The sequence below is a fragment of the Hypanus sabinus genome, chromosome 3, assembly GCF_030144855.1.
Source record: "Hypanus sabinus isolate sHypSab1 chromosome 3, sHypSab1.hap1, whole genome shotgun sequence".
NCBI lineage: Eukaryota > Metazoa > Chordata > Chondrichthyes > Myliobatiformes > Dasyatidae > Hypanus > Hypanus sabinus.
In genome coordinates this window covers 75,908,898-75,934,472 of record NC_082708.1, presented here as the reverse complement: position 1 = coordinate 75,934,472, position 25,575 = coordinate 75,908,898, and the positions used below count along the sequence as shown (strand labels likewise).

General features: G+C 43.8%; 1 protein-coding gene and 1 long non-coding RNA gene across 2 annotated transcripts in view; one reads left to right on the top strand and one right to left on the bottom strand.

Annotated features, from left to right (window-relative positions):
- Positions 1-11,511, bottom strand: part of cfap300 (cilia and flagella associated protein 300) — a 37,947-nt gene extending 26,436 nt beyond the window's left edge. Inside the window, exons 1-3 of the mRNA XM_059964710.1 lie at positions 11,288-11,511; positions 6,556-6,637; positions 533-608 (exon numbers count right to left, since the gene is read on the bottom strand). Coding sequence (XP_059820693.1) covers positions 533-608; positions 6,556-6,637; positions 11,288-11,394 — 265 coding nt within the window. The 5' untranslated portion in view covers positions 11,395-11,511. The remainder of the gene's footprint in view (positions 1-532; positions 609-6,555; positions 6,638-11,287) is intronic.
- Positions 11,512-11,529: 18 nt separating this feature from the next.
- The window catches only part of LOC132391467 (uncharacterized), a 63,063-nt gene continuing 49,017 nt past the window's right edge, over positions 11,530-25,575 (top strand). Inside the window, exon 1 of the long non-coding RNA XR_009511220.1 lies at positions 11,530-11,603. This is a non-coding gene — a long non-coding RNA (uncharacterized LOC132391467). The remainder of the gene's footprint in view (positions 11,604-25,575) is intronic.

Here is a 25,575-nt window from a genome sequence, read left to right as displayed (position 1 = left end):
TATTACCAACTATTTTGTTTTTATTTAAAACAGCAGGATTTAGTTCAATACATAATTCTAGTTTAATCAGATTATATATGTTTACATTGAAATTTAGTTTTACAGAATTTTTTATAGGTTATAGATTCAGCCAACTCCATCATGGGCACAATTCTTGCCACCCTCAAAGATATTTTTAAGAGGCACTGCCTCAATAAGGTGAATACATCACTAAGGAATTTTATTAGTTTGGACATGCCCTCTTCTCATTATTACCATTATGGAAGATATTTAGGAGCCTGAAGATCAATACGAAGATTCAGAATCTGTTTCCTCCCTTCTACCATCATAGTTCTGAATAGTCCATGAACTTGTGAACACTGCCTCATATTTCCTTTTTATCATCATTTATTTACTTTTGTAATTTAAAGTACATTTATGTCTTTACATTCTGCTGCTGCTGCAAAACAACAAATGCCACATAATTTAAGTCAGTGATAATAAACCTGCTTCTGATTCAATGACTTTGGTGCTAAAAGTACTTTGGTCATACCTAGAGTTGTCCATTCACAAGTTAAAGGTGAGACCATTTTAAGATTGACCACAACATTGGGATCCTTGAAAAATGCCTATGGATTTAGAACACATAAAATAATTATACTTAATAACCAGATACAATAAATACATACAAAATGAGTACTCACGTATTTTTTATAATAACTTAAGTATATGTTTTTTGTTCAAATTCAATTCACTGCCTGCAAAGTATCTTGGTATCACATTCACAGATGAAGATGCTCTATAAATGCCGATTCTTTTTTGTTGGTCCAATGCTCAACACAGATTAATCTTAAAGTAAGTCTCATTTCTTACCTCTGAATTTTGAGGTTGTGGCTGCAGGTTCTATTTTAGAAATATGAGCATAAAGTCCAGGTAGATATTCCCAACAATGCTGAAGGAATGCTGCTCTGTCACGATTGCTATTTTCCAAATTAAATATTAAAGTATTTTCAGGAAAATTAAAAATTCTACAATACTCAACTGATCAAGGGCAGGAGAGGTTTCCATTCTTTGTCTTTCACTTAAATAATTTAGTTTGATTACTTAGCGATCATCATTGTTTGTGAGACCTTGCTGTGCACAAATTGGCCATCATTTTTTCTATATCATGAAAGTGACCACACTTCAGCTATAAGCCATCTGGGATGTTCTGAAATTCTGAAAGATGCCATACAAATGCACATTCTTCTGTCTGTTTATAATTTGCTCCACAGCATAGTATAGTAGTTTAGAAAAATTCATCTGTGGTTTTCCTAAATTACCCATTAAAGAAAGATACAGTAGTCCCTGAGGAGCAAGGTATCAGGTACAGTTGCTTTTCAGGTGCATGCTCTCCTTTAGCCATTTTAGAGACCTGTGGTAAACTATGTATACCTGTCTGGACACGCCCCTCTGCTGGCTGCTCCTGTGGCTCCTCCCACAGACCCCTGTATAAAGGTGATTGAGGCACTGCTCCTCCAACAGTCATTCAACATGGTCATGCTCCATTTCACTGTTAATAAAAGCCTAACATTATTTACTCAACTTCCAGTTTCCTAGAGTTATTGATAGTGTATCAAGACCACAAGTGAAAACAGTCTTGGACTGGGTTTAGATCTGGGAGTTGGAGGGAAAAACTGGCAGTATGGGTGATGCTCAGACCTGAGGACAGGAGAGGGAGGGGATCAGGTGGGGAGCACAGTAACTCTGCAAATAATGCTACTGTCTCACACATCATGTACTGAGTTTGCTTCTGATCTCCAGTACCGTCTATATCGAGTTTGTTTGTTCTTCCCATAACACTGAATACATTAGCTTCTTCTAAAGATGTGCTGTTTTTTTAGGTTAATTGACCATTATGAATGATAGATGGGAGGAAAATCAGCATGGAGTTGCTAGGCATGTAAATAAGAAAGAAAGTAAGTGGATGTGATGGATTCTTCTAGTAAGATGTTGACACATGCAAATGCAGTGGACTCTTGTGAGCCAACCAAAGATGCTTTTTTGTTTGTAAAATTTGTAGTTTATGATCGAAAGACAATTCTACTTCAAAAACTTTGAGTTCTGCAGGACCACTCCATCAGTGAACTGCTTGTTGATCGGAGGAGCTGGATGAGTGTCAGCAGCAGAGAGGGCCAAGGTGTCGAAGGGGCAAGCTCGGATGTTGGAGAAGGAGTTGGCCAAGATTTTGGAGTTAAGCTGGCTGAGGTGTTGAAGATTGGGATGTTGGAGAAGGAGGTGGTTGGGATATTGGAGGAGCTGGTTTGGGTATGGAGGAGCAAACCGTGCTGCTGCCTACTACTTGGAATCTTTGAAGTTGGTGCAGCATAATGGTGGGAGATTGTCTTGGACATGTTACTTGTGATTACAAGGCTCTATTGGATAGTGATAATGTAAGTTGCCACAGATCTGTTATCCTTGTCTGGTGGAGGGACAGATGACATGGGAGCTGTGTGGCTTTAGTTGTTGCAAAGACTAGTCCTCAAGCCTCAGGCTTGCCTGCTGCTGCAGACCAGGTGAAGAAGACGGGGAAACATTACAGCATGGCTTCTGCACTTGGCTGGGGCCTGGCCTCTCCCGTTGGTGCTGCCTTCCCATGTTCAAACAGTGGAATGACAGGCTGGACTGTGTGTGTTTGCACACTGCTAGGAGACTGTACTATCAATTGTCAGACATTGTCACTCAGAGCCTTGGATTCTATGTATTTTTTTTCCGAATGAATATGCTTCTTTGCCTGCTATTTTAATTTATGTTACTCACTATTTTGAATGTTTGCCTGCTATTTTGAGTGTTTTGCACCTTGGCCCAAGAGGAACGCCTACCCATTCAGCCATCCCATCCCATCATATTAATGATTTGAATGATAATCACACTTGATTCGATTTGAGAGCGGCAAAGACTTGATGGCCTGAATGCCCTATTTCTATACCCTGAGAAAAAAGGAAATACGTAGGTAGAAATGATGTGATTTTATGTTCAATTTCTCTTACAGAAATTACAGCCTTTAAGATTTGGGCTGGTGAAAATTGGAAATAAAGGCCATTAAGCACGACTGGAGCCTGGGTCAAAAGATCAGAACCAAAGTGGCTGGTGTTACGTACCCCATAACTGGGTCACTTACCAGCAAAGATAGAGAGGTCCGTTGAAGTCTGATGGTACTATTTTTAACAGTATTTATTGATAAAAATACACAAAAATAACATCAATGCAAACATACAGATAATATACATCATCAATACTAAATCTAAAAGCGCGGGTATAATGATAATCAATAAGAAATAGCTCTATCGTTGTCTAGGGGATAACGTATTGTCCGATGGAAATATAAAAGTCACTCAAGTTCATTCAAGCTGCAGCTTTTTGGTTGGAGAGAAAGACGGAGGTTTAACTTGCCCATTCCTTTTATGATGTCAATCCTTCGAGAGTCGTTGGGGGCTGATTTCCCCTTTGTTGTTAGCTAAAGCTGTGCTTCCGTGGTAAAGGCCCTCCAATTCCAAGGCAAATGGAAAAGGACGCACGTGGGCTTTTCCACCGGCTTTCACTATTACGCTGTTACAGGAGTTCTAGCATTTCTTCTGGTGCGTCTGCAGGGGCTGTTCCCCAGACCCTCTTTTATCCTGACTCACAGGGTCTCAGATGTCAATCAGGTTGGGATGATGCAATCCCTCCACCAACCCCCCTCGATTCATTGCCTGGGGGCTTCGATGAATCGTACAGTACTCAATACACAATTTCGTCTCCAAGAGATAATGGCCGTTAACCGTGGTTTTGCCTCTCGGAGGCCCAGGACACATTCCAAACATTGAGGAATCTGCATGTCTCTCTCTCATTTCCTGGGTCCCTTGATCCAAATCAATAGCGATCCTGCGATTCTGAAAAAGGAGGGGACCACGGGCATAACACTGGAAAACTTGGTGAAATGGTGGGAGACTTGAAGGAGAGAAGCTAATTTTTGAAAAGGGGAAAGTGGAATTGCCAGGGTCAGATTTTTACTTCTGGATCAGAATCTTCTCAGGGATGCTCCCTGTAGGTGGTGATAATGCAGAAATTAAAAACAGGGCACTACAGGTGTATTTAACAGGGGAACAATGCAATCTAATTTCCCACTCCAAACTAATGACTTCATTCCAAAGACCACTGCCATGGAAATCAGAAGAACTAAAATATTTCATGTCCAGATGACTTGAAAAATTTCTGGAGTGATATGGTGACAATAATGTTGCACTTTACTTAGTGCTGAAAAATAAGCCTAATTTCTGAGGTTTATGTTTCACTGAATTATACACTACCTAAAACAATAATTAAGTTACTGTTGAAAAATTTACTCATAATTAAGTACAATGGAATTGGAATATTCATTTATACGTTTCTTGTATGTAAAACTCATAAAAGAATAATGCTGAAGAATTTTTTAAATCATTCAAACCAGCACCAAACACACAGACAGTTATAAGATAAATTAATTCTGCCACAAACCAGTTAAGATTATATTTTCTGTGATCTTCTAATGCTAGTTTCAAATTTAATCTTAATTTTAAGACGCAAACCTTATATGTGAAACTGGCCACACCCCAGGTTGAAGTTGCAAGAGCAAACACGAGGAAATCTGCAGATGCTGGTCCTGATGAAGGGTCTCAGCCCGAAACATCGACAATGCTTCTCCTTATTGATGCTGCCTGGCCTGCTGTGTTCCACCAGCATTTTGTGTGTGTTGTTTGAAGCTGCAAGATTTTGCTGATGACACTACTCTTGAAAATCATTTTTATAAGCATCCTGGTACATTTTTTTACTGGGAAAAATGTTGGTCACTGTAAAAGTGATTATTTCATAATAATAATACCTAAAAATGATTTCCGTCTTCTTTAAAAGTGAATGCAGAACAACTCTGAGTGGTTCTGCTGTCATTACTGTGATTCTAAGTGTGATTACTGATTAAACCTGTAAGATATGCTATATTGGTTGTCAACAATTAATTGTTGCTTTTTGGTTGTTACATCTTTCAGGATTGTGTCATCTGACTACCATCTCTCTGGACTACATTAATGTGCATGGAATGTTCAAGAGACATCATTACATCCTTGAATAAACTTCATCTGTGCTCTTCATACTTCACATGTACTACTCTGCATTTTCCTCAATTGAGTCCGACTAACTGACCCAAGCCTGATGAGACTTGACTGCATGTATATGGTTCGGCTCAAGTCTGAAAGATGTTCTGACAGAATATTTGGAGTTGTGTTATGTCAGTTTGGGGATGGCCAAAATGTCCCAATTGAGGTCAGGATGTTGGCTTTGTTTCACCATATATCCTCTGTTCTTGATTAAACAGTAATGTCTATGCAGCTGAGCAAGTATTTTCTGTTTTTCAATAAATGCCTCTGAAAAAATTATAACTACTTGGGTTTGGATCAAATTTAGGCTGATTCTTAATTTTATATCTGAATGAACCTCTGTTCTGTAACGAAGTTTAGCACTGAGATTAAGAACTTAGTGAAAGCATATACTTTGTAATACCCAAGAAAAAACTCTATCCCATGATAATAAAAAGCAAACATCTTCAGAAGGACATACTGGAATGTTTTAAATTAAAACTATTAAATCATTCCGCATTTCTATTATGTACAGTACTGTGCAAAAGTCTTAGGCACATAAATATAGCTAGCATGCCTAAAACTTTTGCACAGTACTGTATGTTGGTTAAACATAATGAGAGCATAAGAAACAGGAGCAGGAGTCGGCCATCTGGCCCATCGAGCTTGCCCCGCCATTCAATAAGATCATGGCTGCCCTGTCCATAAACTCAGCTCCATCTACCTGCCTTTTTTCCATAACCCTTAATTCCCTTACTATGTAAAAATCTATCTAACTGTTTCTTATTCAGTGAAGAAGCCTCAACTGCTTCCCTGGGCACAGAATTCCACAGATTCACCATTTTCTGAGAAAAACAGTTTCTCCACATCTCCGTCCTAAATCTTTTTCCCTGAATCTTGAGGCAATGTCCCCTAGTTCTAGTAAATAGGAAGGCGATTGGGAAACAAGAATATGAGGATTTCGCTTTGTATTAGCTCAGTAGTATTAAGTGTTACTTGGTAACAGGAAAGATATAATACACAGCATTGTGTAAAAACCTGAGGCACCCTAGCTAAGACATTAGCACAGTTCTGTAGTATAGGTAATCTTTTGCAATGAGCATAGCACTAGTATATAGAGTGAATGTGCTAAATTTTCATTCCCTAACCATAATAATTTCAAAAGCTCATTCATATTATTTTAGTTTTGAAATCTCATTTGAAAGGATAATCTTACAAAAATTATACATTTTATATCAGAGAAAATAAAACTGGTAGAGATAGATGAGTACAAAATAAGGTTTATACCTTCATTAAATATATGAAAGAAAACACTTTGAAATTATTCTCTGACCAAATAAGATTAGTTTTCAGACATCTGAATCAACAATTCAGATTCCAAAAATAGCATGAGTAAATATGTAGCTTGACAATTATAAAAAAATAATGAAAATACAACAGCACTCACCTGTACAAATTTATCTTTATCATAAGGCTGAAAGTATTCATCGAAACTGAAAGCCTGGACTATGATCCTACCATGCATTGACCTACCAAGGTAAAATATAAATACTGTGAGAAGAAGGAAATTATTTTGATTAGAATCATCATTAGCACCAAGTCAGTATGTTTTTTTAATTAAGCATTCAGTCACACTTTTTAAGTAATAAGCTTCAAAACTCTGTAATGTTTTCCTAAAAGTAGTTTCCTTCTAAACTCTATTAATATTGAGGGTACACTCTAATCATTTGATAAGTATAACGATGTATGATAATAAATATAACATGTAATAGTAATGATGCTCAAGTTAACTAAATGGATCAGGCCTTGTAATAAGCCAATCAAGCAAGACAACTCTTGCTTCTGAAAGTAACATTGCCCTCTGTACCCAGGGCTCCTCCCTTTCTGTGTATATGTTGTAAATTCAACTCAGTGAGCTCCATCATGGGTCTAGTCTCCCCAATTTCAAGAACACCTTCAAAAGGCAATGCCTCAAAAAGGCAGCATCCGCATTAAGGACTCCCATCACCCAGAACATGCCCTCTTCTTGTTGCTACCATCAAGCAGAAGGTACAGAAGCCTGAAGACACACACACTCAGCATTTCAAGAACAGCTTCTTCCCCTCTGCAATCAGATTTAGACAATAGACAATGAACTCATGAACACCACTTTTTTCACAAACAAGAGAAAATCTGCAGATGCTGGAAATCCAAATAACACACACAAAATGCTGGAGGAACTCAGCAGACCAGGCAGCATCTATGGAAGATGCTTTGGGCTGCGACCCTTCAGCAGGACTAAATAAAAAAAAGTTGAGGGGTAGATTTAAAAAGTGGGAGAGGGGAGATAGAAAAACATAAAAGTGATCAGCAAAACCGGGAGGGGAAGGGTTGAAGTAAAGAGCTGGGAAGTTGATTGGTGAAAGAGAGACTGGGCTTGAGAAAGGGGAGTCCGAAAGGAGAGAACAGAAGGCCATGGAAGAAAGAAAAGGAGAAGGAGCACCAGATGTGTGGGCAAAGAGATAAGCTGAGTGAGCGAAAAAGGGGTTTCTCCAAATTCTGGTAACGGCCCCCCTCCTTCACTATTTCCCTTTTCTACTCTTTTCTTTCTTTTTGCACTACTTATTTTTTATATATTTCTTATTATAATTTATAGTTTTTAAAATTATGTATTGCAAGGTACTGCTGCCGCAAAACAACAAATTTCATGACGTGCCAGAGATATGAAACCTGATTAATCATTTATTTTGGGGGTTTTCCCCGGAGTAATTTTATTAAAGGACTAAAGGAAAAACAAAAAAAAATGCACACTCACTTTGTGGCATCAATAGTTATGAAAGTGCTTGGAATTTCCATCAGGGAACATCTGCTCTTTCACTAGGCTCAATTTGAAATTGAACATAATGTGGTGTGTGGTGAGGCCAAATGGAATGGGGAATCCCTTCAACTACTCAAAAGAAGGGTTGCAACTTTTTCAGATTCAAAACCAACTTCGAATACTGACTTGTTCAGGCTGCAGGAATTACAAATCAAAATTACAAGCGAAACTACAAATGCTGGAGATCAGGAATCAGAAATAAAAGCAGAAAATACTGGAAATTTTCAGCAAATTAGACAGCAGTCTGTGGATTGAGACAACTGTCATTGACAAAGAATCATTGATCTGAAGCACAGAACATAACCTAACATGAACATTATCAGAACTTTCGGTTTTTTAACTGCAGAAACTATGGGCTTTTTTGGAATTTATCAATATATTTAGAAAAACTCTGGCATTGGATGGCTCTATGCAAATTCCCCCAATATAAAATGGGTGGTCTACTTCAAAGACTCATCGCCACTGATTGCGTTCAATTCAATTCCAGTTTAATTGTCATTTAACCATATATAATCCTCATGAATACAGCCAAACGAGACAGTGTTACTAATGGATCAAGGTGCAAAGACACATTAACAACACACAGTAAGCACACACAAGGTCACAATCACTTAATAAGAGTCCCGAGCCCTCCCCACAGCAATGCTGTGGCTTGATGGAAAGTATGTTGATGTAGCCCACATAGGAAACCGCAGAGGCCATTTTTGAGAATCAGTTAACAGTTGCATAGGGTCATTTCCAAAGGAAGGATTTAAGTTGTCAGTTGAATGATTATAGTTCAATCAGGTCAAGAGAGCACCACAATCCCGCCCTTTCATCATAGAAGTAATGGGCCTCCAAGAGGCTTTGGCTTTTCCTGTCTTTCATATTGCTCAACCTGCTCTTTCAATATCTGGTCCATGACAACTTCAGTGCAAGACAACTCTAGCTGGAATAAATCATGCCCCAAAGTTTAACTAGGTTCAGGCAAAAGACAGACAATTCCATCAACAATCTTCTTCTTCTTCATGTGCCTTGCGAGTTACACACTTGGGTGATCATGGCTCTCCACATCAAATGATCCCTCGCAGCGTCAATGATATCTTGCGCATTTAGATTTGTCAGTTCTTTCACAGTGTCCATACATTTCCATCTTTGCCTTCCTCTTCTGCATTTTCCAGGCATACAGCCTTGTAATGTAAGGCATTCTATTTCTCCCCTTCTGATGATATGGCCCAGGAAATTAAGTTTCCTCTCATTTAATGTTCTCATTAAAGATCTTTTTGAATAGGCACATTGGAGTACTGTCTCATTAGTTACCCTATCTCTACATGATATTTTCAATATTCTTCTAAGAAACTACATTTCTGTTGCTTCTAAGTTTCTTTGAAGTTCTGGTGTTATAGTCCATGTTTCGGAAGCATACAGCAAGATTGACCAGAAGTAACATTTTAGAAGCCTCAGCCTTGTTGTCATAGAAGTGTGTCTGATGGTAAAAATGGGTTTCATTTTTTGGAAGTTGGTTTTGGCAATGGCAATTCTTTTTATTTCTACTTTACTTCTAGCATCTTGTGATATAAAGCTACCGAGGTAATTAAAGCTGTTCTTTTGTTCAATCTCTTGGTTACCGACGTACAATTGGCAGTTGGGAGTATCCTGCTGTTTTGATATTACCATACATTTGTTTTTTTTTACAGTTGATGGTTAGACCAAAATCTGCACTTGTTTGTACTAATTTGTCTAGGAGGATTTGTAGGTCTGCAGTATTTGCTATTAGGGTGGTATCATCTGCATATTATTGTTGATGTTAATACCTCCAATTTTTATTCCATCTAGGTCTTCTATTTCTCTGAGAATCATTTCACTATAGATATTAAATAATTCCGGTGAGGCAACGCATCCCTGTCTAACTCTTCTTTGAATTTTAGTCCAACAATCATTGATAGTAATTGTCCATGGGATTACTGACTGCGCAGAAAATACACATAATTACCACACACTTTGTGGGAGCATGCTCTACATGTAGGGCTCTCTCAGGGTCTGAAAGTGGACAGGCACATCTGAATTATGGATTAGCCTCCCCAATCACGAGACTACAAGTACTTCCTCTACCCCAAACTAAGTCAATGAACTTCTGATTTGGGCAGTAAAAGTAGATGCAGCTGAAATGACCAGTCAATGAGTCACAAACACGAGAAAATCTGCAGATGCTGGACATCCATAGTAACACACACACACACAGTGTTGGAGAAACTTAGCACATCAGGCAGCATCTATAAAAAATAGTAAACAGTTGATGTTTTGGTCCGAGACCATGACTTTTCCATAAATGCTATGTGTGTGTGTGTGTGTGTTTTGCAGTCAGTGAGTCTCTCAGTTGAGTTACAATGGGTGATTGGTCCCTATTTAGCACACTCACCAGTTTGCTGGCCAGGTTTCCTTGGCAGGGTTTTCATAGACTCCCAGGTAGAGCAGGTGCATTCTGCTTCATATGAAATATATAAAGCACAATGCACCCACAAAGATTTAGTCCACTCAGCAGAAACCCTACAAGGGCTCAGAACATTTCTCCCAACTGACCCTTGTGAGGTATGCAGCAGAAAAGTCATTGCGGCATTCATGCATGGCTATAAGTAGTATATTAAAATATTATTATTGTTATATAATATTATTATAAGTGGAGAGGACCAACTTCATGCTCAATCTATGCAAGCTAACACATGCGAAGAATAACACACACAAAATGCTGGTAGAACACAGCAGGCTAGGCAGCATCTATAGGGAGAAGCGCTGTCGACGTTTCCGGCCGAAACCAAATGTCGACAGCGCTTCTCCCTATAGATGCTGCCTAGCCTGCTGTGTTCTACCAGCATTTTGTGTGTGTTGTTTGAATTTCCAGCACCTGCAGATATCCTCGTACAATGCCAAGAATACTCGGGAATGGCTCCAGGCAAATCGAATATAAATAACAGGTATCTCCAAAGCCCTCCCCTCTCAAGACAAAGGGATGCCATCAAGGAGAATTCATGAACTTTTGATAGGTGAATTGTAGCAGCACACAAGACTCGTCCCCTGGCCACAAAGTGCGACCTGAATGCAAACGCATGCAGTTTCCCAAGTAAGCACTTCTGACCCACTGGCCAAATATCTTCTCCTGTTGCATGGAAAGAAAAACAACTGGCAGACTAGCCCTTTGAGGTCGCTGGATTAAGTACAGGACTACATGTACTGTATATGTTCGGGATAGTCGAACCCGCGACCCCGAACCACTTCTCCGCCTTCTGACTTGACCATGTTTTCTAACCCATAGTTCCCACTGTCAAACCTCCCTGCATCTTTTTACCATTTCATAAACAGATCGCGGATTTTTCTATCGTTCATGAAGCTGATCTTCTTGTTGCTCAGATGCCTAAACGTAAACGCAGGCTTCACTTCCCTTTCCGCAGCCATTCTCCGCTCAAGTTTGCTGGTTGCTGGGAGACGGCAGTCCGTGCTCAATCCCTTTCCCCCGACCCCTACAGACAACAGAACAGTTCTGCCTCTCCGCCAGATGCAACCATTTGGTGTTGCCCGTTCACAGCGGGACGCGGATTTGTAACCAGAAAAGAATTCGCGGAGGTGAGACGCTATGACGGACAAAACCACGAAAAATTAACAAGGTGAAATTTCTCATGATTTGCAACTTCAGAAATATCAATCAGACTATTACTATTTTACATAGGACACAGCTTTTGTGAGTAGCACGTAAAATTTATCTATATTGAAATTAATTTGCCAATTGAATTTTCATCTTGAAAGATGTTTGCATTTCTCTGTATTAATTATACTCCTGAATTTGTGTAATCTGCAACATTTGATGTTATAATTCTGGTTCCTGAATTCAAATTGTTTCTTCAAAGACATGTCCCCAATATCATGCCTTAAGATGTCATAGTTCCACAATATCTACTCTTGGTAAATTCCAATCCTTTGATTATCTTCAAACTTCCATTTTTCTAATTGCCACCTTTTCCCATTTCTCCAGTCATTTTGTTAACCCTGTGTTCATCTGATCTCTCTATTGCTACTCTGTTTACCCAATTTCCCTCGGGATCAGTAAAGTATGTCTGTCTGTCTGTCTGTCCTTCAGTGGAAGAAAAGATTGACCTTTAGCTTATCTATACAAGATTTATTCTTTTCCCTTAGAAAATTGATTTAAAGTCTCTTAATACTGTTATGAATGTACCACAGCTCTGAGGGGCCGAAGGGGCGGGAGCAGCCCCCTCCTTCCGGAGAATCACAAGAGCACTATTAATTCGGGTCTCGGACCCAGGCAAATGAGAGTCAATTTAATGGTTTTGGCCATGGCTCTTAGAGACACCTGTGCTGAGGGCATGACCCTGCAACGTGACAGCTACCACGGATATGGACACCCTCGGGTAATGTGGGGGTGGGGATTGCATCACGCTACTTTGGACATGGACATCTACAACTCTGCAAGTCAAGATAAGAGGGGACTGCAGGAGGCGATACCCCAGCGACGCACCAGAAGGACTCCATCGCTCAGCGCTCCCGTGATAGCTGGAAGCCATTCAAAAGCCACGTGCGCTCCGTAACTTCTCTGCCTGGGGAGCGGGTGGCTGATGATACCGAGAAGGACTTCACTAATAACAGGGAAACAACGCTCCCCTGATTCAACGGTGTTGCTTCGTCAAAGACCCGGGCAAGTTTTTCCCATTTCTCTTCACTCTCTCTGAAAAACGTGAAACCCAGCGATTCCCCAAAAAGACTGAAGCCTGCAGACTTCTGAGTGACTTTTATATTTCCAATGGACAATATGTTATCCCCTAGACAACAGTCGAGATGATTTCTTAATGATGATTATTGCTATACCCGCGCTTTAGATTGAGTTTGGCCGATGTATATGTTCTGAGTGTTTGTATTAACCTTACTTTTGTGCCCCCCTTTATGAATAAAAACTTTCGAAAATAGTGCCATCAGAGTCCAACGGACCTCTCTATCTTTGCTGGTAAGTTATCCAGTTACGGGATACGTAACAATACACACCTACCCTGAACCCTGGCATACGTTCATTTTCACTTTTGGATTTACCTACCTAGCCTTTAAACCCTATACTGTCTGCCCAAGAGTGTAAATGATTGAAAATATGATACAAGATTGACCATTGTCCTGAGAAGGACCTGGGCTGGTGGTCCACAAAGCTACATATATGCCCTGTATGAATTCTAAATATTACTTAGATCATTTTAAAATTCATTGACAGAATATGACCATCATTGTCTAAGCTGATATTTTGTGCGCATTCTTACATGTTCCTGAACCAAGCAGCCTGGAAATCAGCTTATAGTCAACCATCACATTGTTTGGACTTTGGGATTTAGCTATACTAGCCATTATAAATTGATGAGAAATATGTATTTTGTAGGGTTTGTTTTATAATAGCTTTCAAAATGGGTCTGTTGTTTGTCTTGTTACTGAAATTTTATCGTTCAATCTTTTTGCGATAGCAAAGAGAAGCACTACCCATTCCTTGGCACCTCCATTGCCAATGACACCAGAGAGTAATACTTATCTTAATCTAGTGCTCAACCATGATTTATGAAATGGAAGTAATTGTTTTCTGTTGTCACACATACCAAGATCCAGAGAAAAGATTTTGTCTGGATTCTATCCTGATAATTCATTCTAGATTTAAGTTTATCAAAGTGAAAACAAAACAGAATTCAGAATATACAGTTATAGGAGATCGACAAAATGCAAGGGCCACAATGAAATAGATTGAGAGATCAAGAGGTCCTTGAAGAACCTTATAATGGTGGAACAGAGCTGTCATTGAGCTTGGTGGTTTCTGTTATCAAGTTTTTGTACCTCTGGTCAATGGCAGGGGAAGACAGAATGACTGTAGGAGGGGTCCTTGATAATGTTGGCTACTTTTCCAAGGCAGCAGAAAGTGAAGAACAAGTCTAGAGGGGAGGCTTGTTTTTCTTATAGACTGGGCTGCATTTACAGTGCTCTGCAACTACTTGCTCTCTTGGACAGGGCAGTTGCGAACCGAGCTGTGATACATCTGGATAGGATGCTTTCCAGCATGTAAAAATTGGTGAGGCTTGTTCAAGCCATGTCCAATTTAATTAGTGGTCAGAGGAAGCAGGTGTGCTGGTGACACACACAAAATGCTGAAGGATTTCAGCAGGTCAGGCAGCATCTATGGAGAAGAATAAACAATCAACATTTTGGGCCAAACCTGTCGTCAGATATGCTGGTGTTCTTTCTTGGCCATAATATCCATGCAGCTGGAGCAAGACAAATTATGCATCAGAGCTTGAAGCTCTCAATCATCTCTGCCTCTGCACCATTGATACAGATGGTGGCTTATACTCTGCCCTTCTTCCTGAGGTCAATGACCATATAACAATTACAGCACAGAAACAGGCCATCTTGGCCCTTCTAGTCCGTGCCGAACGCTTACTCTGACCTAGTCCCAGCAACCTGCACTCAGCCCATAACCCTCCATTCCTTTCCTGTCCATATACCTATCCAATTTTACTTTAAATGACAAAATCGAATCTGCCTCTACCACTTCTACTGGAAGCTCGTCCCACACAGCTACCACTCTCTGAGTAAAGAAGTTCCCCCTCACATTACCCCTAAACTTTTGCCCCCTAACTCTCAACTCATGTCCTCTTGTTTGAATCTCCCCTAATCTCAATGGAAAAAGCCTATCCACGTCAACTCTATCTATCCCCCTCATAATTTTAAATATGTCTATCAAGTCCTCCCTCAACCTTCTACGCTCCAAAGAATAATGACCTAACTTGTTCAACTTTTCTCTGTAACTTAGGTGCTGAAACCCAGGTAACATTCAAGTAAATCTCCTCTGTACTCTCTCTATTTTGTTGACATTTTTCCTATAATTTGGTGACCAGAACTGTACACAATACTCCAAATTTCACCTCACCAATGCCTTGTACAATTTTAACATTACATCCCAACACCTATACTCAATGCTCTGATTTGTCATCAATGATCTGATGACAACCTCTTTTATTTTGTTGGCATTGAGGGAAGTTATCAAGGGGCTCTGATCACAGGATGTTAATATGATCCGGAAGTCTGTATACCAAAAACAGCACCCAAGCATGCAGCATTAAAAGAGCTGAAATTAAATAGAGAAAACTTGAGATCAATAAATTAAATGAATCATTCATCAATATTTCATCTGAAGATGGGAAAAGAAGGGAATATCCTCTGGGAATACTGCAGGAACAATAGAAAAGAAATTCAATACAAATAGATACAAAAGCATTTGAAAATAACGATCTGAACTAAACAAAAAGTCTGCAATGGAATAGCAGCTGAAACTGAACAGAATGGTACACAGTTCTAGTATCCCAACTAATATCAGCAACTTCTTTCATGAGAAATGCAAGTCCTTGACAGGATATACTGTATATAGATACTCCAGAGTGCTGATAGAGATCAGAGAGGATCTTTGTGGGACAGGAAGTTCAGAGGCACCAACACAGGCAATTGAGGTGTTTGGCTCTTTGGTGGGCAATTGGTCATCAGTAGATTATAAACCAGTTTATATGGTATTCTTGTTCTTAAGTGGTAAACAAAACAGACATTGGCAACTAGACCTTCAAAAATACTATGCAAAATAAAGAGTAAGTTGAAGATCACTTGTCATCATGATTTAAGATAGGGTAACTTGTAATATTCCATGGAAATTTGGCTACTCTTTAGGATTTTTGTAAATGACTTGGAAAAGAAAATGGAGAGATGAGTTAGTAAGTTTCTTAAATTGAAACTTACTGGAGCACTGTTATCCTACCATCAAGAATGCTTACAGTGCCACTTCATGCCCACACTTTGGCAAGTCTGACTTTCTACTGTCGGATCATAGGCAGAGTCTGAAGGCCGGGGAACCAGTAGGGAGGACCAAGAAGGTATAGTTAAGGGAGTGGAGGATCGCTTTCAGGGCTGCTTTGAGTGGGTGGCTGGACAGTATTCAGGGATTCATCAAGAATATGCCACAGTTCTCCCTGCCTTCATTAAAACCTGTGTGGATGAGTGCGTGCTTATGAGAATATACGATACATACCCATACTAAAAGCCATGTATGAACCAGGAGATCATAGTTTGCTGAGGGCTAGATCTCTGGCATTCAAGTCTGGTGATTCAGGGCTATACAAGAAGGCCAGTTATGACTTAAGGAGAGCTATCTCAAGGGCAAAGGAACAATCCCGATTGAGTTTAGAGGCAGAATCGGCTGCACTTCAACTCTGGCAGGGTTTGCAGGCCATTGCAGTGTTTGCTTCCTACAAGGTGAAACCTAACACCATGAATGGTAGTGATGCTTCACTTCCAGATGAGCTCAACGTCTTTTATGATCGCTTTGAAAGGGAGAATAAAATTACAGCTATAAGGATACCTACAGCATCCAGTGACGCTATGATTTCTGTCTTGGAGGCCAATGTTAGAACATTTTTTCAAGAGGTGACAGCCCCAATAATGTACCTTGCTTGCAATAAGGCCCCAATAGTGTACCCATTAGGGATCTGAAAACCTGTGCCAACCAACTGGCAGGTGTGTTCAAGGACATTTTTAATCTCTTGTTGCTACATTCTGAAGTTCCCACTTGCTTCAAAAGGGCAACAATAATATGAGTGCCCCAGAAGAGCAAAGTGAGCTGACTTAATGACTATTGCCTAGCAGCATTCACATCAATAGTGATGACAAACAGGAGAAAATCTGCAGATGCTGGAATTTCGAGCAACACACACAAAATGCTGGAGGAACTCAGCAGGCCAGGCAGCGTCTAGAAAAGTAGCATAGTCGACGTTACAGGCTACAGAACTCTGGTCACTTAAAATACTGCGTTAATTTCTGGTCACCTCATTATAAAAAGGAAGTGGTGATTCTGTCTTAATCCTGCTCACCCAACCCCCGATGTCTAGCAGTCAAGTGTCATCTGGTGTCTTCCTGGTAGCGGTGTACATTTCAACCCCAACCAATGTCAGGCAGACACTGGAGGAGCTGAGCACCGTGATCAGCTGTCATGAAAATGCACCCAGAAGCCATCCCTATCATTGCCAGCGATGTCAGGCCAGCTTGAAGAAGTCCCTGAACAACAACTACCAACTTATCACCTGTGGAACCAGAGAAGCCAGCACACTTGACCACTGTTTGACCACCATCAAGAATGCTTACCATGCCAACCCACTTTGAGAAGTCCAATCACCTGGCTGTACTTCTACTCCCAGCATAGAAGGGGAGACTTAAGACCGCAGCACCAGGTCAAAGGAGGCAGAGGAGTGCTTACAGGATGGCTATGAGTTGATGGACTTGACAATATTCAGGAATTCATCTTCAAATCCACCTCAGTTGTCACCAACTGCATCAAGACCTGTGTAGATGAAGTGTGCTTTTGAGAACCTACTGGGCATACCCAAACCAAAAACTGTGGATGAACCAGGCGATTTGTCGCCTGCTGAAGGCTAGATCGTTGGCATTCAAGACCTATGATGTGGAATTATACAAGAAGTCAAGGTACAACCTACAAAAGGGCTATCTTAAGAGCAAAAAACAATTCCGATTGAAGTTTGAGACAGAATCGGACGCACATTAGCTCTAGCAAGGTTTGCAAGCTATTAATTCCAACAAGGTGAAACCTAACATCATAAATGGCTATGAAGAGACTTAATATGTCACCAAAGACTCTCACAAATTTCTACAGATGCACTGTGGAGAGCATTCTAACTGGTTGCATCACTGTCTGGTACGGAGGGGCCACTGCATGAGATTGGAAAATACTGCAGAAAGTTGTAAGCTGAGTCAGCTCCAGCATGGGCACTGAACTCCCCACCATCGAGGACACCTTCAAAGGGTAATGCCTCAAGAAGGTGACATCCATCACCCAGGACATGTCCTTTTCTAATTGCCACCATCACGGAGGAGGTACAGGAGACTGAAGACACACTCAACAGTTTAGGAACAGCTTCTTCCCCTCTGCCATCAGATTTCTGAATTATTAGTGAATCCATGTATATTGCCTCACTAATTTTTGCACTTATGTTGCACTAATTATGTGATTTAATTTTAATAATATATTTAATATTGTAATTTATGTTTTTTAATTAATTATTATGTATTGCAATGTACTGCTGCCACAAATCAACAAATTTCATGACATGTGCCGGTGATATTAAACCTAATTCTGATTCAAAACCACTGGATTACTAAATCACTAGCTTAATCACTTATTAGATCATCAGACCCTTTGCTAAGTACCTTCACCACATTTACTAAAACAGTTAAAAAAAACAGCCGATCACTCAAAGATATCATGTAGAGCCACTGAAGAAGATGTCAGACATAGCAATCATCATTGTTAACGTTAACAGCCCCTCCCTGGGTGGTTTGAGGGCTCATCCCCGTGAGGCAAGTGGCCAACATTACTTCTGCAAACTGTCTATAAATGTGATCAGAGCTAGCGACTTGTGCCGAGTAAACTGAATTGGCTCAAGGATAATTTTTTTAATTGATTCTAATTGCTTTGTGAGCTCGCAGTATTGGATCTTGGTCTGAAGAAGGCTCAGGCCTGTGGTATGCCATTATTTACCGGGGAGGGCCGGATAGGAATGAATCCTGAACCTGAAGCTGGGCATCAGGTGAGTTCTAGGGCAGCAGCTCCGAAGCCTGGCAACAGGTGGGTCTAAAGGCTCAGCACCTCTGGGAGCAGCGTTATGTTGTATACATTGATTCTGAGCTAATTTCTGAACCCACATATCTAAATGGTGTAAAAGTCACCACTAACATCATATGCATTCTATCTCACCCATTTTAGCTATATTTAAGCTATCAACATCCACCTGTTTCTTGACGCCACTGTGATGAATTACAGGAATGTAATCTGGAGTTGGCACATCCATCATTACCTGAGCGAAAGTTATATTTTCTGTGCTTAGAATATCTCCTCATCTCCAGTCTTTAGCCACAACTCAAAAACTTGATCATCAACTCAAAATGCTATGTTAAATAGCCTTTGGCAATGGAACAGTCAAGCTGTGCCAGTGACATTACACCCACTTTAGAATCCTGATGAAAACCTTACATTTCACATGACAAAGCACAACAATGTAAATGGAGATTTCCTCCCATGTATTGGAGACATTGTAGCGGTGTGCTACACGCAGCGCTAAAATTACGACACGGAGTCGGTAACTGCAGTCGAAGGAAAAAAACTTTATTCGAAAACTTCAGCCTCACTTTTAAGCCTCCCTCAACCGGCCCTCCATGGCGCAGAGGCTCCAAAGCCCTGTGCTCGCAAACCCCCGTAGGCTATCTAATTGTGAGTCGGTTCGGATGCGCCAGGAAATGGGTCGCCACATAACCCCCCCCCCCAGAACCGGCGATACACCCCCCAATGTCCACAGTCTGGGCCAGAACCTGCTTGGGAGGTCGGCCTCTGCGCCGAGGCGCCGGAAACTCGGCCAGTTGCGCCAGGTCCACATGGGCCGGTTTGAGGCGGTCCACCGTGAAAACCTCCTCTTTCCCCCCAACGTCCAGCACGAACGTGGACCCGTTGTTCCGGAGCACCATAAACGACCCCTCGTATGGCCGCTGCAGCAGCGGCCGATGCCCGCCCCTTCGTACAAACACAAACTTACAGTTCTGTAGGTCTTTGGGTACACAGGTCGGGTGCCGCCCGTGCTGTGAAGTGGGTATGGGGGCCAGGTTACCGAGCTTCTCGCGTAGTCTGCCCAGGACTGCTGCGGGTTCTTCCTCTTGCCCCCTTGGGGCTGGTAGGAACTCCCCGGGGACGACCAGGGGCGCGCCGTATACCAACTCGGCCGACGAGGTGTGCAGGTCGTCCTTGGGCGCTGTGCGGATGCCAAGTAGGACCCAGGGAAGCTCGTCCACCCAGTTGGCTCCTCGCAGGCGGGCCATGAGGGCCGACTTCAGGTGACGGTGGAAACGCTCCACTAGCCCGTTCGACTGTGGGTGGTAGGCAGTTGTGTGGTGCAGCTGAGTCCCCAAAAGGCTGGCCATAGCTGACCACAGGCTGGAGGTGAACTGGGCGCCTCTGTCGGAGGTAATGTGGGCTGGTACACCAAAGCGAGATATCCAGGTGGCGATCAGGGCTCGGGCGCAAGATTTGGAGGTGGTGTCAGTGAGCGGGACCGCCTCTGGCCATCTTGTGAACTGGTCCACAATAGTCAGGAGGTGCCGCGCTCCGCGCGACTCTGGCAGGGGGCCCACGATATCCACATGAATGTGGTCGAAACGCCGGTGGGCGGGATGGAACTGCTGCAGTGGGGCTTTGGTGTGCCGTTGCACCTTGGCCGTCTGGCAGTGCATGCACGTTTTGGCCCATTCACTGACCTGCTTGCGGAGTCCGTGCCAAACGAACCTGCTGGAAACCATCCGGGCAGTTGTCCGGATGGAGGGATGCGCCAAGTTATGAATGGAGTCGAAAACGCGGCGCCGCCAGGCTGTCGGGACGACGGGATGGGGCTGGCCGGTGGCGACGTCACAGAGTAGGGTCCTCTCACCTGGGCCTACGGGGAGGTCCTGGAGCTGCAAACCGGAGACTGCGGTTCTGTAACTCGGAATCTCCTCATCCTCCTGCTGCGCCTCTGCCAGTGCCTCAAAGTCTACCCCTTGGGAAAGGGCATGAACGGTAGGGCGAGAGAGCGCATCCGCCACGACATTGTCCTTACCTGAGACGTGCCGGACATCCATCGTGTATTCAGAGATGTAGGACAGGTGGCGTTGCTGGCGGGACGACCAGGGGTCGGACGCTTTCGTAAACGCAAAGGTAAGCGGTTTGTGGTCCGTGAACGCGGTGAAGGGCCGACCTTCTAGGAAGTACCTGAAATGCCGGATTGCCAGGTAGAGCGCCAACAGTTCCCGGTCGAAAGCACTGTACTTAAGCTCGGGTGGTCGCAGGTGTTTGCTGAAAAACGCCAGGGGTTGCCAGCGACCTGCGATGAGTTGCTCCAGCACCCCACCGACTGCCGTGTTTGATGCGTCCACTGTGAGGGCGGTAGGGGCGTCCATTCTGGGATGTACTAGCATTGCGGTGTCCGCCAAAGCTTCCTTCGTTTGAACGAAAGCGGCGGCGGACTCCTCGTCCCAGGTAATGTCCTTGCTCGGACTCGACATCAGGGCGAACAGGGGGCGCATGATCCGGGCAGCTGAAGGGAGGAAGCGGCGGTAGAAATTGACCATACCTACGAATTCCTGAAGGCCTTTGATCGTGGTGGGTCGGGGAAAGAGGCGGACCGCATCTACCTTAGTGGGCAGAGGGGTTGCCCCATCTTTAGTAATCCTGTGGCCCAGGAAGTCAATGGTATCGAGTCCGAACTGGCATTTGGCGGGGTTGATTGTAAGACCGTACTCACTCAGTCGGGTGCAGAGTTGACGGAGGTGGGACAGATGCTCCTGACGACTGCCGCTGGCTATGAGGATGTCATCCAAATAGATGAACGCGAAGTCCAGGTCCCGTCCCACCGCGTCCATTAACCACTGAAACGTCTGTGCGGCATTCTTCAGGCCGAACAGCATGCGGAGGAACTCGAAAAGGCCGAAAGGGGTGATGAGAGCCGTTTTGGGGACGTCGTCAGGATGCATCGGGATTTGATGGTACCCTCAGACGAGGTCTACCTTGGAGAAGATCCGTGCGCTGTGCAGGTTTGCTGCAAAGTCCTGAATGTGCGGCACAGGGTAGCGGTCCGGTGTGGTAGCCTCGTTCAGCCTGCGGTAGTCGCCGCACGGTCTCCAGCCCCCCGTCGCTTTGGGCACCATGTGCAGGGGGGAGGCCCATGGGCTGTCGGACCGCCGGATGATCCCCAATTCCTCCATCCTCTGGAACTCCTCCTTCGCCAGTCGGAGCTTGTCCGGGGGAAGCCGCCGAGCGCGGGCGTGGAGGGGTGGTCCCTGGGTCGGGATGTGGTGCTGTACGCCGTGCCTGGGCATGGCCGCTGTGAACTGTGGTGCCAGAACCGATGGGAACTCCGCCAGGACCCTGGTGAAGTCGTTGTCGGACAGCGTGATGGAGCCAAGGTGAGGGGCTGGCAACTGGGCTGCACCCAGGGAGAATGTCTGAAAGGTCTCGGCGTGTACCAGTCTCTTCCTGGGCAGGTCGACTAGTAGGCTGTGAGCCCGCAAAAAATCCGCACCCAGAAGCGGTTGGGCTACGGCGGCCAGTGTGAAGTCCCACGTGAACTGGCTGAAGCCAAACTGTAGCTGCACCTGACGGGTGCCATAGGTCCTTACTGTGCTGCCATTCACTGCCCTCAGGGGGGACCTGGTGCCCTGCTGCGGGTGTCGTAACTCGTCGGAGGTAAAATGCTGATCTCAGCCCCAGTATCGACCAAAAACCGGCATCCCGACCTTCTATCCCACACATACAGGAGGCTATCCCGATGGCCAGCCGCCGTAGCCATCAGCGGCGGCTGGCCCTGGTGTTTCCCGGGAACTTGCAGGGCGGGCGACAACGGCGGGCTTCTGCGCCCCACCACTGGTGGTAGAAGCACCAGTGTTCATTGGGCCGGGGGTTGGCGGGCTCTGTGGCCGGGCCTGGACTGGTTTGCTGCCGGGAGCGTGGCTGGGAGATCTGTGCGATGGACGCCCTGCTCACCTTTTTGGCGTTCCACAGCAAGTCCGCCCGGGCTGCCACCTTCCGGGGGTCACTGAAATCCGCGTCGGACAGCAGCAGGCGTATGTCCTCGAGCAGCTGCTCCAGGAATGCCTGCTCAAACATGAGGCAGGGTGTGTGTCCGTCGGTGAGAGACAACATCTCATTCATTAAAGCCGATGGAGGTCTGTCGCCCAAGCCGTCCAGGTGCAGTAAACATGCAGCCCGCTCGCCCCATGAGAGTCCGAAAGTCCTGAGGAGCAGGGCTTTGAATTCCGTGTACTTGCCGTCTGCCGGGGGCGACTGTACGAACTCCGCGACCTGGGCCGCTGTGTCCTGGTCGAGGGAGCTCACCACGTAGTAGTAGCGGGTGTCTTCTGAGGTGATCTGGCGAACGTGGAATTGGGCTTCGGCTTGCTGGAACCATAGGTCCGGGCGCTGTGTCCAGAAACCCGGCAGTTTCAACGAAACCGCATGAACAGAGGCGGTGTCGGTCATTTCTGGTCCAAAAATCGTTTGGACCGTCGGGGTCACCAATTGTAGCGGTGTGCTACACGCAGCGCTAAAATTACGACACGGAGTCGGTAACTGCAGTCGAAGGAGAAAACTTTATTCGAAAACTTCAGCCTCACTTTTAAGCCTCCCTCAACCGGCCCCCCATGGCGCAGAGGCTCCAAAGCCCTGTGCTCGCAAACCCCTGTAGGCTATCTAATTGTGAGTCGGTTCGGATGCGCCAGGAAATGGGTCGCCACAACATAGTATTAGTTTGCAGATTAACCCAGTGCATTTACAGAGAATGCAGAATGTTGAGGTACAATAGTCAGGAAGTATTGCTGAAGTTATATAAGGATTTGTAACTCCACCTGTGCTGTGTGCGGTTTTGGTCTCCGTACAAACGGAAGGAGATGTACTTGCCATGGTATGAATGAAGCATTGATTTGCCAGATTTATTTCTGCAATGTGGGATTTATCCTATGTTGAGTGATTGAGTAAAATTGCTCAAACTCGATGAATTTTAGAGGAATCGATAAGGTAGACATTGATAGCTTGTTGAGAAATTTACTTTCCTCAGACTGCAGAGTACAGAATTAATAGCTGTTGTCATGGGATAAGAGATTGCCATTTAGAAATGGTGAGGCAGCATCAGGTTTAAAAAGTGATCGGGGCTTTTTGGAACTTTTCATCGCGAGAAGTCAGTTGTGAGGCAATGCGAGGTTTAAAAAGAGCTGGGGATCTTTCAGAACTTTTCAGCAGGATGCAATCAGAACGATCTATTAGATACTTGGCGGGGGCCAATGAAAAGAAGTGAGGTGAAAGTGTGAGTGCATAGCATTAGAGTGAGCAGGCTTTGCCTCAGTGGCCTTCACCGAGAACAGCTGCAGGTAAGAACTCAGGTTTGAGAAGTTAGAGATGTGGTAAGTGCAGGCAGTATGGTAGAAAGCTCTTTCTGTGAGATGTGGGATTTCAGGGTACCTAACAGTCTCCCTGATGACTATACCTACAGGAAGTGCATCCAACTACAGCTCCTGGCTGACAAGGTCTAGGAACTGGAGCTGGTTCTGGATGTCCTCAGGCCCACACAGGAGGGTGAAAATGTCACAGATGGACTTTTACTGAGGTGATCACACCCAGAGTTTAGGCCTCAGATAGTAGATGGGTGACCACCAGAAGAAATAAGGGGAGTAAGCAGTCAGAGCAGGGATACCCTGTGGCTATTCCCCTCAGGAACAAGTATACCCTTTTGGATACTACTGGGGGGTTGGGTGGGGGGAGAGCAGGGATGACCTGTCAGAGCACAGCAGAAGCAGACAGGTCTGTGCACTTTGGCTAGCTCTAGAAGGATAAAGTCAGATGGTGATAGGGGATGAAATAGGTAGCTGGACAGACAGGGTGTAAAGAACCAGATTTAATTAGGGAGCTCAAGATCTGGATGATGGGGTGGTAAATCGGATTAGTAAGTATGCAGATGATACTAAGGTAGGAGGCGTTGTGGATAATGAAGTAGGTTTTCAAAGCTTGCAGAGAGATTTAGGCCAGTTAGAAGAGTGGGCTGAAAGATGGCAGATGGAGTTTAATGCTGATAAGTGTGAGGTGCTACATTTTGGTAGGAATAATCCAAATAGGACATACAAGGTAGATGGTAGGGCATTGAAGAATGCAGTAGAACAGAGTGATCTAGGAATAATGGTGCATAGTTCCCTGAAGGTGGAATCTCATGTGGATAGGGTGGTGAAGAAAGCTTTTGGTACGTTGGCCTTTATAAATCAGAGCATTGAGTATAGGAGTTGGGATGTAATGTTAAAATTGTACAAGACATTGGTAAGGCCAAATTATAGGAAAGATGTCAACAAAATAGAGAGAGTACAGAGAAGATTTACTAGAATGTTACCTGGGTTTCAGCACCTAAGTTACAGGGAAAGGTTGAACAAGTTAGGTCTTTATTCTTTGGAGTGTAGGAGGTTGAGGGGGGACTTGATAGAGGTATTTAAAATAATGAGTGGGATAGATTGAGTTGACATGGATAGGCTTTTTCCATTGAGAGTAGGGGAGATTCAAACAAGAGGACATGATTTGAGAGTTAGGGGGCAAAAGTTTAAGGGTAACACGAGGGGGAATTTCTTTACTCAGAGAGTGGTACTTGTGTGGAATGAGCTTCCAGTAGAAGTGGTAGAGGCAGGTTTGGTATTGTCATTTAAAGTAAAATTGGATAGGTATATGGATAGGAAAGGAATGGAGGGTTATGGGCTGAGTGCGGGCCAGTGGGACTAGGTGAGTGTAAGCGTCAGCACGGACTAGAAGGGCCGAGATGGCCTGTTACCGTGCTGTAATTGTTATATGGTTATAGAGGAACCCTTAGGAGACAGTGATCACAACCCTGCAGTTTGCGAGGGAGAAGCTAAGGTCAGTGGAGCAAAAGGAATTACAGGGATATGAAGGAGGAGCTGACCAAAGATGATTGGAAGGAGACACGAGCAGGGATAACACCA